The 15,390-nt window shown below is 49.7% G+C and overlaps 1 protein-coding gene across 1 annotated transcript in view; it reads right to left on the minus strand.

Annotated features, from left to right (window-relative positions):
- GTPBP4 (GTP binding protein 4) overlaps positions 1-13,908 on the minus strand; it is a 21,577-nt gene extending 7,669 nt beyond the window's left edge. The window contains exons 1-10 of the mRNA XM_077758552.1: positions 13,820-13,908; positions 12,265-12,435; positions 9,597-9,700; positions 9,380-9,516; positions 7,490-7,590; positions 5,895-5,987; positions 4,921-5,112; positions 4,775-4,840; positions 2,740-2,829; positions 1,900-2,010 (exon numbers count right to left, since the gene is read on the minus strand). Of these exons, the coding sequence (XP_077614678.1) occupies positions 1,900-2,010; positions 2,740-2,829; positions 4,775-4,840; positions 4,921-5,112; positions 5,895-5,987; positions 7,490-7,590; positions 9,380-9,516; positions 9,597-9,700; positions 12,265-12,435; positions 13,820-13,867 (1,113 nt within the window). The 5' untranslated portion in view covers positions 13,868-13,908. The remainder of the gene's footprint in view (positions 1-1,899; positions 2,011-2,739; positions 2,830-4,774; positions 4,841-4,920; positions 5,113-5,894; positions 5,988-7,489; positions 7,591-9,379; positions 9,517-9,596; positions 9,701-12,264; positions 12,436-13,819) is intronic.
- Between the last annotated feature and the right edge of the window lie 1,482 nt (positions 13,909-15,390).

The following is a 15,390-nucleotide window of genomic DNA, read 5'->3' on the forward strand; positions in this document are numbered from 1 at the left end:
AAAACCAAAAAAAAAAAGAAAAAAGAAAAAAAAAAAAGGAGACCACAGAAATCTAGACACGAAGCCAGTCCATATGAGAATTCAATGGAAACATACAGTATTCGATCACCAGTCCTGAGATTAAGGACTAGCCAGGCAAACTGAGCTCAGTAGCTGCTCCATGTGCTTCTTTTTTTTTTTTTTTTAAATATTTTTATTTATTTCTAGGAGNGGACGCTTAACCGACTAAGCCACCCAGGCGCCCCGTGCCCCATGTGCTTCTTAAAAACAATTCAAATGCGAAGACTGAGCAAAAACTTCTGTTCAAAACAGGAAAAATTAAGATAATCAAACCATCCTAGTATAGGAAAAAAATATTTCCTATGCAGAACACAAACCCAGTTGTTGTAAAAAATATTAACATTAGTGAACAGCATATATTAAAATTGTTAAATATTAAATATCCTGTATTAAAAATGTAAAATTTCTTTGAAGCAGAGAAAGAAAACCGAAATCAAAAAGCAAATGATCAAAAAAAAAAAAAAACCACCCCACAGAACACAGAAGAATCTGGGGGTGCCTGAGTGGCTCAGTTGGTTAAATATCCAACTCACTCTCAGCTCAGGTCTTGGTATCAGGGTTGTGAGTTTGAGCCCCACAATGGGACCCGATCTGGGCATGGAGCCTATTTTAAAAAAGAACACATGAGAGTCTGATTTCCTTAACATAAAAATCATAAATTAAATGAGTAAAAGATAAACGACCTGAAGAACTAATAGGCTAATCAGCACATGAAAAATGCAGGCTTGGCAGGGCACCTGGCTGGCTCGCTGCAATTCTTGATCTCAGGGTTGTCAGTTCGAGCCCCACATTGGGTGTAGAGATTACTCAAAAATAAATTGTTCAAAAATTAAAAAAATGCTTGCCTAAACTGATCATTAAAGAAATTCCAGGGACACCTGGGTGGCTCAGTTGGTTAAGTGTCTGACTTCGGCTCAGGTCATGATCTCACAGTCTGTGGGCTCAGGCCCCCCTTGGGCTCTGTGCTGACAGCTCAGAGCCTGGAGCTGCTTCAGATTCTGTGTCTCCTCTCTCTCTGCCCCTCCCCGCTTACTCTCAGTCTCTCAAAATAAAGACATTAAAAAAAAATTTGTTTTTAAAAAGAAAAAAAAATTCCAGGGGTACCTGGGGGGCTCTGTCAGTTAAGCATCCAGCTTCGGCTCAGGTCATGATCTCGCAGTTTGTGGGTTCAAGCCCCGCATCGGGCTCTGTGCCGACAGCTAGCTCAGAGCCTGAAGCCTGTCTTTGGATTCTGTGTTTCCCTCTCTTTCTGACACTCTCCTGCTCATGCTGTCTTTCTCTCAAAAATAAATAAAACATTAAAAAAAAAAAAAAAAAGAAATTCCAGAAGTGGAAATCACCGATTAGACTGACAGCAGCTACTGATGGCGGGACGTGCAGCATATCCCAGGAAGGCACTTCTGGGGACAATGCTCTCAATGTCTTACTGAAAACTCACTCTGCAGATAAAGACTTATGATGAACAAAGACATGCAGCTGAGCATGGTTTGTAATAGAATACAGAACTATTTTAAAGAATATAATACACGTCTACGTTTAAAAATTTGTAAAACTATGCTCACACATCAGAAGGACTTATGGGATCAACAAGACAGTTACCAGTAACCACATCTGGTGGAGTGAACAGGGTTACCTCGGCACTTTTATACTTCAGGACACAACCTTTACTCTGGAAGAGAAACTCAAGCTCACTGTGACAGCCACGTGGGTGGGCATGGGCGTGTGTGCACATGGCACCCGTGGACCCTGCCCATGAGCCCCACGTGAAGCGGGTGCTGGCCTGTGTGGACAGATGGCACAGGTGTCTCACTCCCGAGCTCCTGGGAAGGGCAGTCTCACCTTGTCGTCTCTCTTGTTCGGCATGGCCAGATGCAGCCTGTTCAGCACCTCGTTCACTTTATTTCCTTTCATTTTGGTCTCAACCCGATGAGCCAGAAGCCTGTCACAAGCCTGAGAAGGTGAGAAAACCAGATATGGTTCACAGGGCACCCACCTTCAGGGCTGGATGTGGGGGTGTGGGAGAGGAACCAGACTCCACGGTAACCAGCAGACTCTGTTCCAAGCTTCGAGCCCCGGTCTATGCTTTGCCTCAGGAGTCACATCCGCTGGTGCCGTCTTGGGGATCACCCCAAGGTCCCGGTGACTCTGGGGGCAGACCACATACTCAGAGGGAGCAGGCCTCTTCCTTCCTAGGCCAGGCCCAGGCTGGGGCAACATCCCACATCCCACCTGGGCTTGCTTCCACCACCAGTGACCCTCGTGCCAGGCTCCCTAGCCAGGGTCACTGGAGCAACAAAGCCAAGCCAACTGACAGCATCGGACCTGCCATTTCTTTTCATTTCAGGTAAAAATAACAAGGATGCAAAAATGATCAGAATCACAAGTGAGATCTAACAGGAAATGTCTCTTCCATGCTTTTTTTTTCTTTCTGCTTCTGAAGAAGTTCCATAAGAGTATAGCTGGCACAGACATCCCGCCAGGTCAAGGATAGCAGGCTGTACATGAAATTCAAGTCCCCTGCAGAAGGAGTCAGGTCATCTCTCCAAACCCCTCGTCTGGACGGGGCAGGGGGAACCAGGGCTCAGTGTGGTGCACACCGTCCCCAACCTAGACGGAAAGCCCTTCCATGGCAGACACATCTCATGAGAAAGTTGGCAAAGGTATGGACGGAGCACTGACCTCGGTTTTCACCTGAATAACCCCTTCCTCCGTCAAGGTGCTAGTCTCAACCACAGGGAATCCTGCGGCCTGCAAATCTGCAAATATTTTCTGCAAAGACAGAAGAAAAACAGGAGGGCCATTATTACTTTCTACTTCCCTACAAACAATTCTTACTGTTCTTCACATGGTGATCGGAACTACTAATTAGCCCGGCCGTAGCTCGTTTTTGAATTCTTCTAAAGGATGTTTCCCCAAAATGTTGATTTCCGACCCCCCCCCCAAATATTCTTCTGTGATAAAAAAAATACTGCTGGGAGGATCAAACCAGACTACAGAAGCAAACCAGAGGCTATCTGAAACATTCTGTGAGATTACCTAAAAAGGAGCTTGGCAAGATCAAAATATAAAACTTTTCTTTAGGATGTTTTCAATACTATTTTTAAATAAAATGCGTGGTCTTCAGCCTAAGACAATTCCTTAGAAAACAACACAAAAAATGAATAAATCACTTGACTCCAAAGGAGAGGCTTCACTTGCATGGTTCTTCACTAACTGCCTCATTCAGATGCAGGGGGCCAATCCCGTGACAAGTAAGCTTGTCATGAACAAGGTCAAACACCTTTACTACAGGCTCCCACTTACCAGTTGGACTTCCTCCTCTCCTGGAAACAGCAGTGGTCCTGGGGAAAGGCGGGGTCTGAGAGCCAACTCCACCACCAACTAGCACGTGATCTGAGGCACTGTGCCTCTACCTGAGCTGGCCGTGACCCCGTTCACCATGCAGTGCTACGCCCACGGTCAGAGCACCAGTGCACACAGCGTAGACCATAGGCCACACCCTCGCGTTAGCCCAACAGTCATGTCCCAATGGCATCCGCCACCCACTGGCTTTCAGATTTCATTTGATCTGCCTGAAGACACAACTGACAGACAACGCAGGGATGCAGCAGTTACCACTAGCCACCCCAGGGTGGGGACCTCACCCATCACGGCTAGCAGACGGTGAAACCCAGACATGTCTCACCTCGACACCTGAGCACCTGGTGCCATACACACCCTAACCTTTGACTTCACTACCTGACCCTCATCTGCACTCTCCAAAGCAATTAGCCTAAAAAACAGAGATTACTTAATAGGAATCTGGGTCCTCTCAAACAAGCGAATTATGATATCAGCAGTTACTTAGTAACTTAATGAACATGCACAGTGCCCATTAAAGCAGTGCAGCTGTTTAAAACCCTCTAACCACGTATCAGATGTCCAACCAGCACAAGACAGAGGCACCGTGAAGAGACCCTCTACATGAAGCTGGCCAGTGACACGTGCTCCAGGCAATGAGGACACACTGAGATTACTCTAGTGCAATAGTTCTTAAAACTCAGCTGTGACCCACCACGCAGGGTGCCTCCCAGATTGGCCCTGTCAGCCTTCACGTGCCCAAGAATCTGAGAACCTCGGTTTCTAGTGCCAACCTTCTCCAGGTAGTTATCCTGGAAGTGCCTATTGTGGAGAGTTGCAAGGCCAAGTCTGGGCGGAAGATGAGGGCTAACAACCTTACCTGCCTCGTGGAAAACAGCGAACACCATCTACTCACAGTTCTGCCCGGTTTACAAGCACTCCTCCTTCATCATTCTCTCTCTACTTATTTCCCAAACTCGTTTACTCACAAATGTGGGCAGCAGGCATGTGACCCCCGCAGAACCCTCCTACCTAGAAACCTCTACGAGCACAGCTCCGGCGAACCAGCCACCTGAGGCCTGAAGGGGCAAAGCCCGTCTGAAGGCGCTTTGCAACCTCCAGGCACCGAGGTCATAGAACAGTCCATAGATCCTTTCCAGGGCTAAACGTGCCATCCTGCCAAATGCACGGGTCCTCCAAGAGCAGAGGTCGGGAAATGTCAGGTGTAGGCTGCCACTAACAAACCGCTGAGGGAATGATCTAAACTAGGGAATAAAAATCTGGACTAGTATTGCTAAAGTTCCTTCTCAACTTCGCTTGTCTGCAATGAAATTTGCAATGACTAAGTAAGATGCAAAACATTCAGAGGGTTTACCTGATCGTCTTCAGAAAGTTCAGCTATCCTCTTCACATCACATTTGTTTGCTACAACTATGAGAGGCTGGAGCAGGGAAGAAAGACAATGAAATGATTACCCTCGTAGTATAGGCTGTGAACCGCAAATGCCAGTCCCCACCATACCTTGTTGACAAAGAGAGGTTTGATGTTCTGGAATAGCTCCAGCTGCTCCTTCAGCCCGTGCCCACACTGCTCGGACAGATCCATCACGTACAGGACCGCGGCGCGCAGGTGAGCCAGGGCCGTGATGGCCTGCATCTCAATGGTGTTGCGATCCTCCAAAGGGTGGTCCAAAATCCCGGGAGTATCGACAACCTAAGCATCGGGTCTGTTACTCCAGAGCGCACACACCCACAAATTTCTTGTCCAGAATATCCTGGAGGTGACTCACATACCCAAGCCAGCCCTCACAATACTAGTCAATAAACGTAGGTCTCCCAACTGATGTAATGAAATAAGGCAATGACGGAACAGTACACAGACTTTAAATATTAAAAGGGGGATGAGTGGACCCTGCAGAGCTCACTGAAGAACCAGCCAATGACCTTGAGAAAAGGACCCACCCCCCCTTTTTTTTAACATAAGCTCTATGCCAAACGTAGGCCTTAAACTCATGACCTGGAGATCAAGAGTTGCCTGCTCTACTGACTGAGCCCACCAGGCGCCCCGACAGAACAGAACAGAACTGGCAAATGCTCCCCGGTGTTAGGAATGACTTCATCATTTATAAAATAAAATTCAACTGTGGAAACTGCCCCATGCTTTTAGGTGGCTAATCCATGTCCTTCCTGATGACAGGGTCAGAAATGACAATGACACTCTGGTCTCATGAGAAGCAGCACTGCTAACGTGATGCACCCGTCTGCTCTGATAGCTGCTGGCCTCCCGCACTGCGCTCAGGCAGCTGCGAAGCTCGGGAGTTTTCTTCATGAAGACGTTCCCGGGGACCCCAAGAACCTGTCCCACCCCTGTGGAGTCTCCCTGTAAGTGCACTGGACCTGGGGAGACATTCTTGTGTTTTGGGGACCACCGATATCAAACCCCATTCACAAAACCATCCAGACGCGAGCCCTGTGTTGAATGGCGGGAACTCTCACCTGCCAGCGCAGGTACTTGTAGTCCATGTGCCCCACAAACAGGGACTTGGTCGTGAACGCATAGGGCTGGACGTCCACGTCGGCTCTTGTCACCTGAAACAAAACGAAAACTTCCACAATCACACAAGCTCCGCACCTTATTCCCTGTCACAGAAGGTAAATGTGGCACCTATACATCACGGAGACTAACAATTTTGGTATTAAGACAAAACAACAAAACAGAGAGCAAGCGAGAGAGCTCCCATGATTACACTCTTGAGGTCAGAGGCTGGCGCCCTCTCACAGGCAGACAGGCTCCACTTCCTCATGCCACCAGGCAGGGCCAGGACACAACAGTTCAAATATGGCATTGGGACGTGAGGATGGCCCAGCACTTGGAAGGTATCCGTCAGCTTCTGCTCCAGCCCAGTCTCAGTAACGCCCCACAGAACTTGCTGTGAGAACAGACTTGCTCTATCTACGCTGCTAATGCAGGGCCCTCCAGCCACACGTCACCATGTAATCTTGAGATGTGATCAGTGCAACTGATGAACTGAACTGTTTGTTAATTTTAATTGATTAGCCCCGCAGCATTGGCTCACAAGCATCTGAGACACGGGCCCAGACACTGCAGAGCGTCAGCTTGTCTGTCACATCAGCACAACTCGGGGACACGGTAGGAGCCTGCATATGGGCTTCAAGAGGAAGTATTCCTGGCAGCAAGCGCCCCACACATGTAACCGTTGTTGTCTGGCACCTGAGCTGTTGCTGGTTGTCAACTGACATTTTATTTTATCTACTTATTTATGAACCGACATTTTACATGCAGTTTCTATACTGTTCAGGTCTTTTAAAAAAAAAAATTTTTTTTTTAACGTTTTATTTATTTCTGAGAGAAAGAGAGAGAGACAGCATGAGCAGGGATCAGAGAGAGACACAAAATCTGAAACAGGCTCCCGGCTTCGAGCTAGCTGTCAGCACAGAGCCCGACGCAGGGCTTGAACCCACGAACTGTGAGATCATGGCCTGAGCTGAAGTCGGACGCTTAACTGACTGAGCCACCCAGGTGACCCTGTTCAGGTCTCTCAAACTCAGCCAAGCTGTCTTGAGGCACCATTATTACTAAATAAATAGTGCCCTCAAGTCCAATTAATGAACTTACTCAAATCAAGAGCAACTCAGCCACTTCCCACTACGTGGACTGAATACTTGATGTGAGCAGTGACACACCAACCAATGACGTTCACAGAGTGCCTCAGGAAGCCTGCTTCGGCAAGTGCAGCCCGTCACGGCAGACCCCAGCGTCCCTGGCACTGCCACCCCCAGACGAGGCTGAGACCGTGCGTCCTGGGAGAGGCTCTCCGGGTGTGAACAAAACCAGGCCCAACATCTCAAATCCCTCAGAAACCTAAGGAACAGATACTAGAATAGAAACAGTAACAGAAATCTAGATTCACACAGTCAGTCCTCTCTTTAAGTAAATGACTATTTAAGCCTAGAGCAGGGCTAGTGCTGTCAGACTAACTGGCTGGCCACCCTCCAACCTACAGGGCAGGACACAGTAGCTGTCAGGTTTCAGGTCCTCTGTCGCTTGTGTTATCATCAGACAAACTAACCTTATTGATGAAGCTGGACTTGCCGACATTCGGGTACCCACACAGGAGCAGTGTCCTCGTATTCGGGTCAATAGTTGGCAGACGGGACAGATGCTGACGCACTGCGGGAAGTTTACATAACATGTGCTTAACTTCTTAAGAGCAATTAAGAAACTCAAAGATCTGTTTCACTTAGTTGTACTCCTGGCCCAAGATTATATTAACCCTCTTCCAACATTTATAGTATGAGTGACAGAAAAAACACGAATAGAAAATGGATTAGCTGCAGATGCACCATAATAGACAGAAACGTACTTCCCAAATCTGGCTGTACCCACAATCCTATTCAATAGGTCAAAAGTGAGGCCAGATACAAGTCTAAGCAGTGCCCACACCACTCTTAATGGGATATTTGGGAAGCATTTTTGAAGCAAGTGTGCGTGCCACCACTTCCTGTTGAGGCACTGGGCTATTTCCACGCAACGCCAAATGGGTCGTCTGCAAGGCAGGGACGCCATGAGGCCACCCTCAAGACCAAACAAACAGATCGCTGGAAGCACTGGCAAAGCAGTCAGGTACTCCAACCTTGTCGCAAATTATCTGTAAGATGCCAGGAAAAGGGGAAACAAAACCAAAGGACTTGAGAACATTTACAGTGTATAAATTATATGTACAGGCAAGTAACTGTTTCATTAAAAATACTACATTAATTTTGAACAGTCCTCTTAAAATAATCATGTACCAAAGCTGGAGTACCAATTTCACACTAACACATACATATTGCAAAGCTTTTATTTATTTATAAAGTTTATTTGAGAGAGTGCACATGCACACATGCACATGTGGGNGAGAGAGAGAGAGAGACTGAGAGAGACTGACTCCCAAGTAGGATCCGCACTATCAGCAGAGAGCCTGATGTGGGGCTCGAGCTCATGAACTACAAGATCATGATGTGAACCAAAATCAAGGGTCAGACGCTTAACCGAGTCACCCAGGCGCTCCTATTTAATTTGAGAGAGAGAAGGAGGGGGAGAGGAGGGGAGGGGGGGAGAGAGAGAGCGAATATGTAAGTGGGGAAGGGGCAGAGGGACAGACAGAATCTTAAGCAGGTTTCATGCTCAGTGTGAAGCCCCATGTGGGACTTGATCCCACAACCATGAAATGACCCGAGCCAAAAGCAACAATCAGATAATCAACTGAGCTACCCAGGCACCCCAGATATTACAAAACTTTAAAAAAAATTTAACGTTTTTTTAAAATGTATTTTTTAATGTTTGTTTATTTCTGAGAGACAGAAAGAGTACAAACACAGCAGGGCAGAGAGAGTCAATCCCAAGCAGGCTCCACCCTGTCAGCACAGAGCCTAACATGGGGCTCGATCCCACTAACTGCCAGATCTTGACCTGAGCTGAAACCAAGAGTTGGACACTTAACCGACTGAGCCACCAGGCACCCCATGTTCTCTTAATAGAACTAACAATTCATGGGGCACCTGGGTGGCTCAGTTGGTTAGGCCTCTGACTTCGGCTCAGGTCATGATCTCACAGCTCAAGGTTCGAGCCCTGTGTCGGGCTCTGTGCTGACAGTTAAGAGCTTAGAGCCTGCTTTGGATTCTGTGTCTCCCTCTCTCTCCCCCTGCCCTACTCATGCTCGCTCTTGCTCTCTCTCTCTCTCAAAAATAAACATTTTAAGATGTAGTACTAATAATTCATAAGCATTTTAAGTTCTACCTGCTTTTTCAGTAATAACTAGCCTGTTGCATAGTTTCTTAAAGGGTCGGTAGGAAAAAGTATTTTGATTCTGTTAAGTCTAAAATAAAACAAAAGAGCACTCCAGAAAGAAGTCTTGACAAGAACCAAGTACCTTAACAGCACACACTAAACCCTGTCCTTGCTTATGTACAACAGGTACCTTGTTCCAAATACTCCAAACTCTGCTTCTGTCTTTTGATGATCGTACACATCCGGCCGAGGGCGGCTCGCTTCAGCTGCTTGCAGCGGTACAGGGAGTCTCCGTATTTCATAAGTCGCACATAATCCTTAGCCACACTTAAAGAAATAAAAAGATATGAGGTACCTTTCAAATCAGACAATAATTTAAAAGATACTCTATTAAGAAGATACCTTACTTGTCCACCAAGTTTTTGGCAATATTTATTTGTCCCAAGGCCAACTTGTAATGATCCTTGTCATAGAGAATGTTCATCAAATCAGCATAAAATGGATGGATATCCTACAATAGAAACAAAGCCGTCATTCTGGCACATTTCTCATCCCAACGTGTCAATGATACCTGAAAAATAATTCTGTAGGGAAATACTGCCCGACTTTTTCTCTCCTTAAATCCCATCGCCTCCTCCCTGGTCCTCTCCTGACTGAGGACTGTCTAGAGCTCAGGGGTCACTTCTGCCTGCCCACCTGGCCTGGGCCCCCTTCACCCCCACCTGTGGGTCTGCATTTGTGCACCAGTCTCCCGGCTCCTACGCAAGACCTGAATCCAGGCCTGCAAACATGGTGTCATTCCCCCCCCAGCTCTAACAGTCGGAAAGCTCCGTGAACCCACAACCGTTCCGTTCCTTCGGTCCTTCTGAGGGAACGTCACGAAGAGAGGTACTGCCTCTTCTGTCCTGGAACCCAGTGTAGTCAGAATCGCGTCCACCAGTCCATCAGAGCAGCTCATCACAACAGCCCCCTCCCCACTTTCACCTCACCAGGGTGCTCCACAGCACCAGGCAGCTGGCCACTCACGCTTCCTGCGCTCTCCATTCAACTGGCCTCTGGACGGACTGACTGGCTCTTCTCTCGCCGCCGCTCCCCAGACTCCCTTGCCGGCCTGTGCTCCCACCCAACACTCAACATCAGAGTTCCTGGGAGCACTTCTCTCTCCACGCTCAGCTCCTAGGTGATCTCATGTGGATCTAAAGGCACGGACGTGTTCCTGAGTCCCACCACACATCTCTAGGCCACGCCTGTCACAGAGCTCCAGACTGCTCGCACTTCTGCTCAAGATGTCTTCCTGAAATCTCCGATCAAAGCATCCGAACCACCCTCCTCCTGGTCCTCAAACCCGCCCTGCTTCCCTGTCTGGACGGATGGCAACTGCACTGCCCAAGATGCCACGAGCAAATCCATCAGCTCTTCCAACCACCACCAGCTACTTACGACAGCGCGTCAACCTTCAAGCAGGCTCTTGCCCCCAGAGGCCACGCATCCTCTAACTGGTAAGTCACGGCTTGGCACGTCCCACACTCAACTTGGAAGGCTTCCCAGACAACAGAACTCGAGCCCCGCACCAGGCGGCTCACTGGCACATCATCTCACACTCCTTTCCGGGACCTTCCCCTCACACACCCAGCTCCACCTCCTGGGTCTTCCGGTTCGAGACCTCACGCTCTGTACCTCTGAGCCTCTGCACCTGCTGTTTCTGTGCCTAAGTGCTTCTCTCGAGGCAGCCCCGCAGCCCACTACCTCGTTTCCTTCAGGTCTCTGCCGCAAACTCTTTCTCGTCCAACACACTAGAGATTTCCACGTTTACAACCCTTCCCCTCACTAGACAAGGACAAGGACTTATTACCGCTGTGTTTCCAGAGCCTAGAACAGTACCTGAGACACATCAATGATTCCATGAATGTAACTATACTAACCTTCTGCTCTAAAATTCTTCTCAGATAGCTAGCTTTGGTTTAAAAAAAAAAAAGGAACAGAGTGTTCACAATTTAAACCTGTATTGCATTAAAAATGATACCAAGGATAAAAAAGATAAAACTTCTTACAAAGAACCACAAAAGGCTGGCACTAATTAGATCAAAGCATTTTGTGTGCTCCGATCAGGTGTTTCCAAATATCACACCCATTTCCAATAATCTCATTCTTCTGTTTCCTCCAGGTAATTTCTAGGGTACCCCCCCCTTCCCCAAGAAACTATCCACCCATCCAATGAGCCTCTACTGAGCCCCTGTAGCACACCTGGGAGACACGTGTGAAGTTCGTTCCTGTCCACTAGCAGATGTCTCTACTCTTTTTAAAACAAACTACTATTATCTTAAATATAAAAGAAACTCTTGTCACGTAAACCAACTTTTCCCCTCTGGCTGAACCTAGCTTTACACACTATCTTGGGACAGTGGCCAATTTAGGCTCTTACCCTGCACTGCTGACCCCACCAGGTAACTCTGCCGCTGTGTGCTCCTACACAGGGACTTTATTTTAAGCAGCGTCTGCTCTTGCTTTCCACGGCTTGATAAACAGGCAAACTGTACGATGTCAGAGAGCGAAGACTTCAACTTTTTAGCTTAGTGCAGAAGTCATAGCTCCCCCAGGCAATTTCTTCCCACCAGTCAACAGAGGTCAGTGCTGAAGTGACCATCACTGTGATGAAGTGACAGGAACATAAACGCTGATGGACGTCAGGCCACTGCTGCAACTTGAGGCCAGAGGTAGAGGAGCGTTGGAAAGAGGAACGAGAGGAAGCCCATACAGGCCGGTGAGCCGCCAGGTTCACAGCCCGCAGCTTTTAGAGAGCTTGGGTTGGTACCTACAAGCCTATCAGCCACAAAGCAAGCCCGAGGAGACCGCTTCAGGCCCTCTCATACAGAGCTTGGTTGGGGGAAAGGAAGAATAGTAAGGAATCAAAAAACCTGTATTCTGTTCCCAGCTTTGCCACCAACTCATCAAGCTGACAAGTGAATAATTTTCTTCCTTCACTGTCTGTCAGGTAAGTACAGAAACTGGCTATAAATACCAAGTACCTGAAGGCTCATGCTTATATTACAGTATGTGTCCCCCAGAGTCACTTACGTCCAGTTTGGGGAAATCTGTTAGAATCTGTGAGAGTCTGTCATGGTAATTTTGTTGAGTAAATTTGACTTTCCTCATGTAAAAATATCTAATGCGATGAATTTGGTAATGTTTATGGATAACTGTTGGAGTCTTCCGTTGAGTCTTCGATAACGTCAGGTCAATGAAGTCCTGCAATTAAATAAGAGACAGTACACCAAAAATGTTTACTTTCTATCCACTTATCTGAAACGTCAAAAGACTAACAATTAACAGTACCATATAAACTACAAACACTTTTTCCAAATAAATTTTATCCCATGCTTCTTATAAAAAAATGTTTATTTTGAGAGAGAGAGAGAGACAGGGAGGGCACGAGCCAGCAGGGGAGGAGCAGCGAGAGAGAGGGAGAAATCCCAAACAGGCTCTGCACCGTCAGCGCAGAGCCTGATGCAGGTCTCGATCCCATAAACAGTGAGATCATGACCTGCGCTGAAATCAAGAGTCAGAGGTTCAACTGACTGAGCCCCCAGAGGCCTCATCCCACACTTTCTCAACGTTACCTTTATTTCCAAGTACCTAAAACCCTCTGAGGCTTCAGTCAGGTCACTCTCAAGGGAAACCTCTCCTCTGTGAAAAGGATCCCAAGGTCTGATCTGACGCTCAAGGAAAACCATGAACTCTGAGGAAGGACCCTGACCCTCTGAAGAGGGACGCTGACCCCTGAGGCAGGACCCTGACAGCTCTGAGGAGGGACCCTGACCCCTGAGGCAGGACCCTGCCAGCTCTGAGGAGGGACCCTGACCCCTGAGGCAGGACCCTGACCCCTGAGGCAGGACCCTGACAGCTCTGAGGAGGGACCCTGACCCCTGAGGCAGGACCCTGACAGCTCTGAGGGACCCTGACCCCTGAGGCAGGACCCTGACAGCTCTGAGGAAGGACCCTGACCCCTGAGGAGGGACCCTGACCCCTGAGGCAGGACCCTGACAGCTCTGAGGAGGGACCCTGACCCCTGAGGCAGGACCCTGACCCCTGAGGCAGGACCCTGACAGCTCTGAGGAGGGACCCTGACAGCTCTGAGGAGGGACCCTGACCCCTGAGGAGGGACCCTGACAGCTCTGAGGAGGGACCCTGACCCTCTGAGGAGGGACCCTGACCCCTGAGGGAGGACTCTCACCCCGGAGGAGGTACCCTGACACTCTGAGGAAGGACCCTAACCTCAGAAGCGGGACGCTGACGGCTCTGAGGAAGACCCTCAATGTCCGAGGAAGGACCCTGACCCCTGAGGGAGGACCCTGACAGCTCTGAGGAGGGACCCTGACCCCTGAGGAGGGACCCTGACCCCTGAGGGAGGACCCTGACGCCTGAGAGAGGACCCTCGCGTCTGAGACAGGAGCCTGAAGAAGGACCGTCGCTGCCCAGGGAAACCCTAACCCCGCAGGGCCCACATCCGGACAGAACGTGACCCAGGAGGAGGGCCCGGCCGGAGGAAGCGACCCCTGTCCCACCCAGAGGTCCCTCCGGGCTTGCGCGGCAAGGGGAGGGACGAGCGCGGACGAGCCCTCGGGCCGCCTACCTTGGCGGACGGCACCACCGTGATCTTCTTGAAGTTGTAGTGCGCCATGCTTGCGGCCGCACACACACGAGGGCATGCGGGCAGGAGGGTGGGACTTCCGCNTCCGGAGAACTCCGGGGGTCTAGGGAGCCCTGGGGCCCAGGAACTCGGGGGTTCTCGGGGGCCCCGGAGGACTCGCAAGGTCTCAGGGTCTTGGGGATCTCGGGGGTGCGGGGAACTCCAGGACTCGGGGCGTCTGGAGTCTCGAGGGGCCCCAGGGCCCTGCACCTCGGAGGTTCTCGGGGGTCCGGGGCGGCCTCGCGGGGGGCGGGAGGGTCTCTCAGGTCCCGGAGGACTCAGGGCACTGGGGTCGTGGCCCACACGGACTCTGGACGCGTGAATGCAGCGAAATCTTAGTGAATGAGTAACGTGGCCCCAGAGTTCTCAGCGGGGTGGGGGGACCAATCTCCCTCCTCCCCCCGTCAGAGGTTCCACGGGTGTCTGATCCCTGCCTCCTGGGCTCCCCCCTCCCCCACTGGCGTCAGCTGCCCCTCACTTTCCCCCTCCCATCTGCTCAAAACCCTCTGCCTCCATTCCCNCTGAAGTCTCTCTTATAGGGTCCACCCCCACCCCCGCTGGTTGCCTTGCATCGATTCCTCTGAAGAAACAGACATTTCCAATCCGCCTTCTCTCCCAATGCCAGGCTGACATTTCCACTCCATTGTAAAATGCCCACCTGCATGATTTCAGATGTGTCATACTGAGCATTTCTGAAAGTCAAAAACTCCTGTCTTCTCCGTGTAAGCAGATCTATCCTCACAGAGCTGTGCCAGGGGCGGCCTGCGCCCTGACGCCCCCGCCGACTGCAGAAAAAGGACTTGCTAAATCCCAGGAACACGGGGCGGAGAGGAAAAAGCCTGATCTGAGGCAGAGGGTTGCATCTAGACCCACAAAGTGCCTCAGGGACGTCAGGGCCCCTGGCATCTGACTGAGGAGAAGGTTGAGGAGGGTGGCGCATCTGGACACTTACTACTGTAGCTTCTTCAACAGTGTGGCCGCGCCCTGGGGTAACGGGGGACCTCATGTCGTGGCAAACCTATGTAGGTGTGACCATGTGCCAAGCACTGCTCAAAGCACTTGGCTACATATTAACTCACTTCCTACAACCCCGCAAGGTGGGTGGGGAAACCAAGGCACAGCAAGGCTGCTTACTAGCCCGTGGTTAAACAGCTAACGGGTGGCAGAGTTGGGTTTGAACCCAGATGGCCTGGCCCAGCATTTCTGTTCTTGACCATTAGCTATTCTGCTTCTCTGTCACCTTCTCGGACCCTTTCAACAAGTCCTATTGTTGTTACATAAACTTCTATGTTCTGATGTCAAAAATAATTTTGAATCATGATTCAGTTATTAACTATAATGGCCATTTTTGTGTCGTCGGGAGGTTAGATAAGCATGCCTGCTATGTGTTGGTGGCACTTGCACAGAAAGTCTCTGGGATAATCAGGACTCTGTGGCCACAGTCACCTCTGAACCACGGGACAGCCCACAGAGCCCTGCTCACGCCCTTCCCCTCCCTCGGTTGCCCCTCCCCG

The sequence above is a fragment of the Crocuta crocuta genome, unplaced genomic scaffold (assembly GCF_008692635.1).
Source record: "Crocuta crocuta isolate KB4526 unplaced genomic scaffold, BGI_CrCroc_1.0 scaffold32, whole genome shotgun sequence".
Classification (NCBI taxonomy): Eukaryota; Metazoa; Chordata; class Mammalia; order Carnivora; family Hyaenidae; genus Crocuta; species Crocuta crocuta.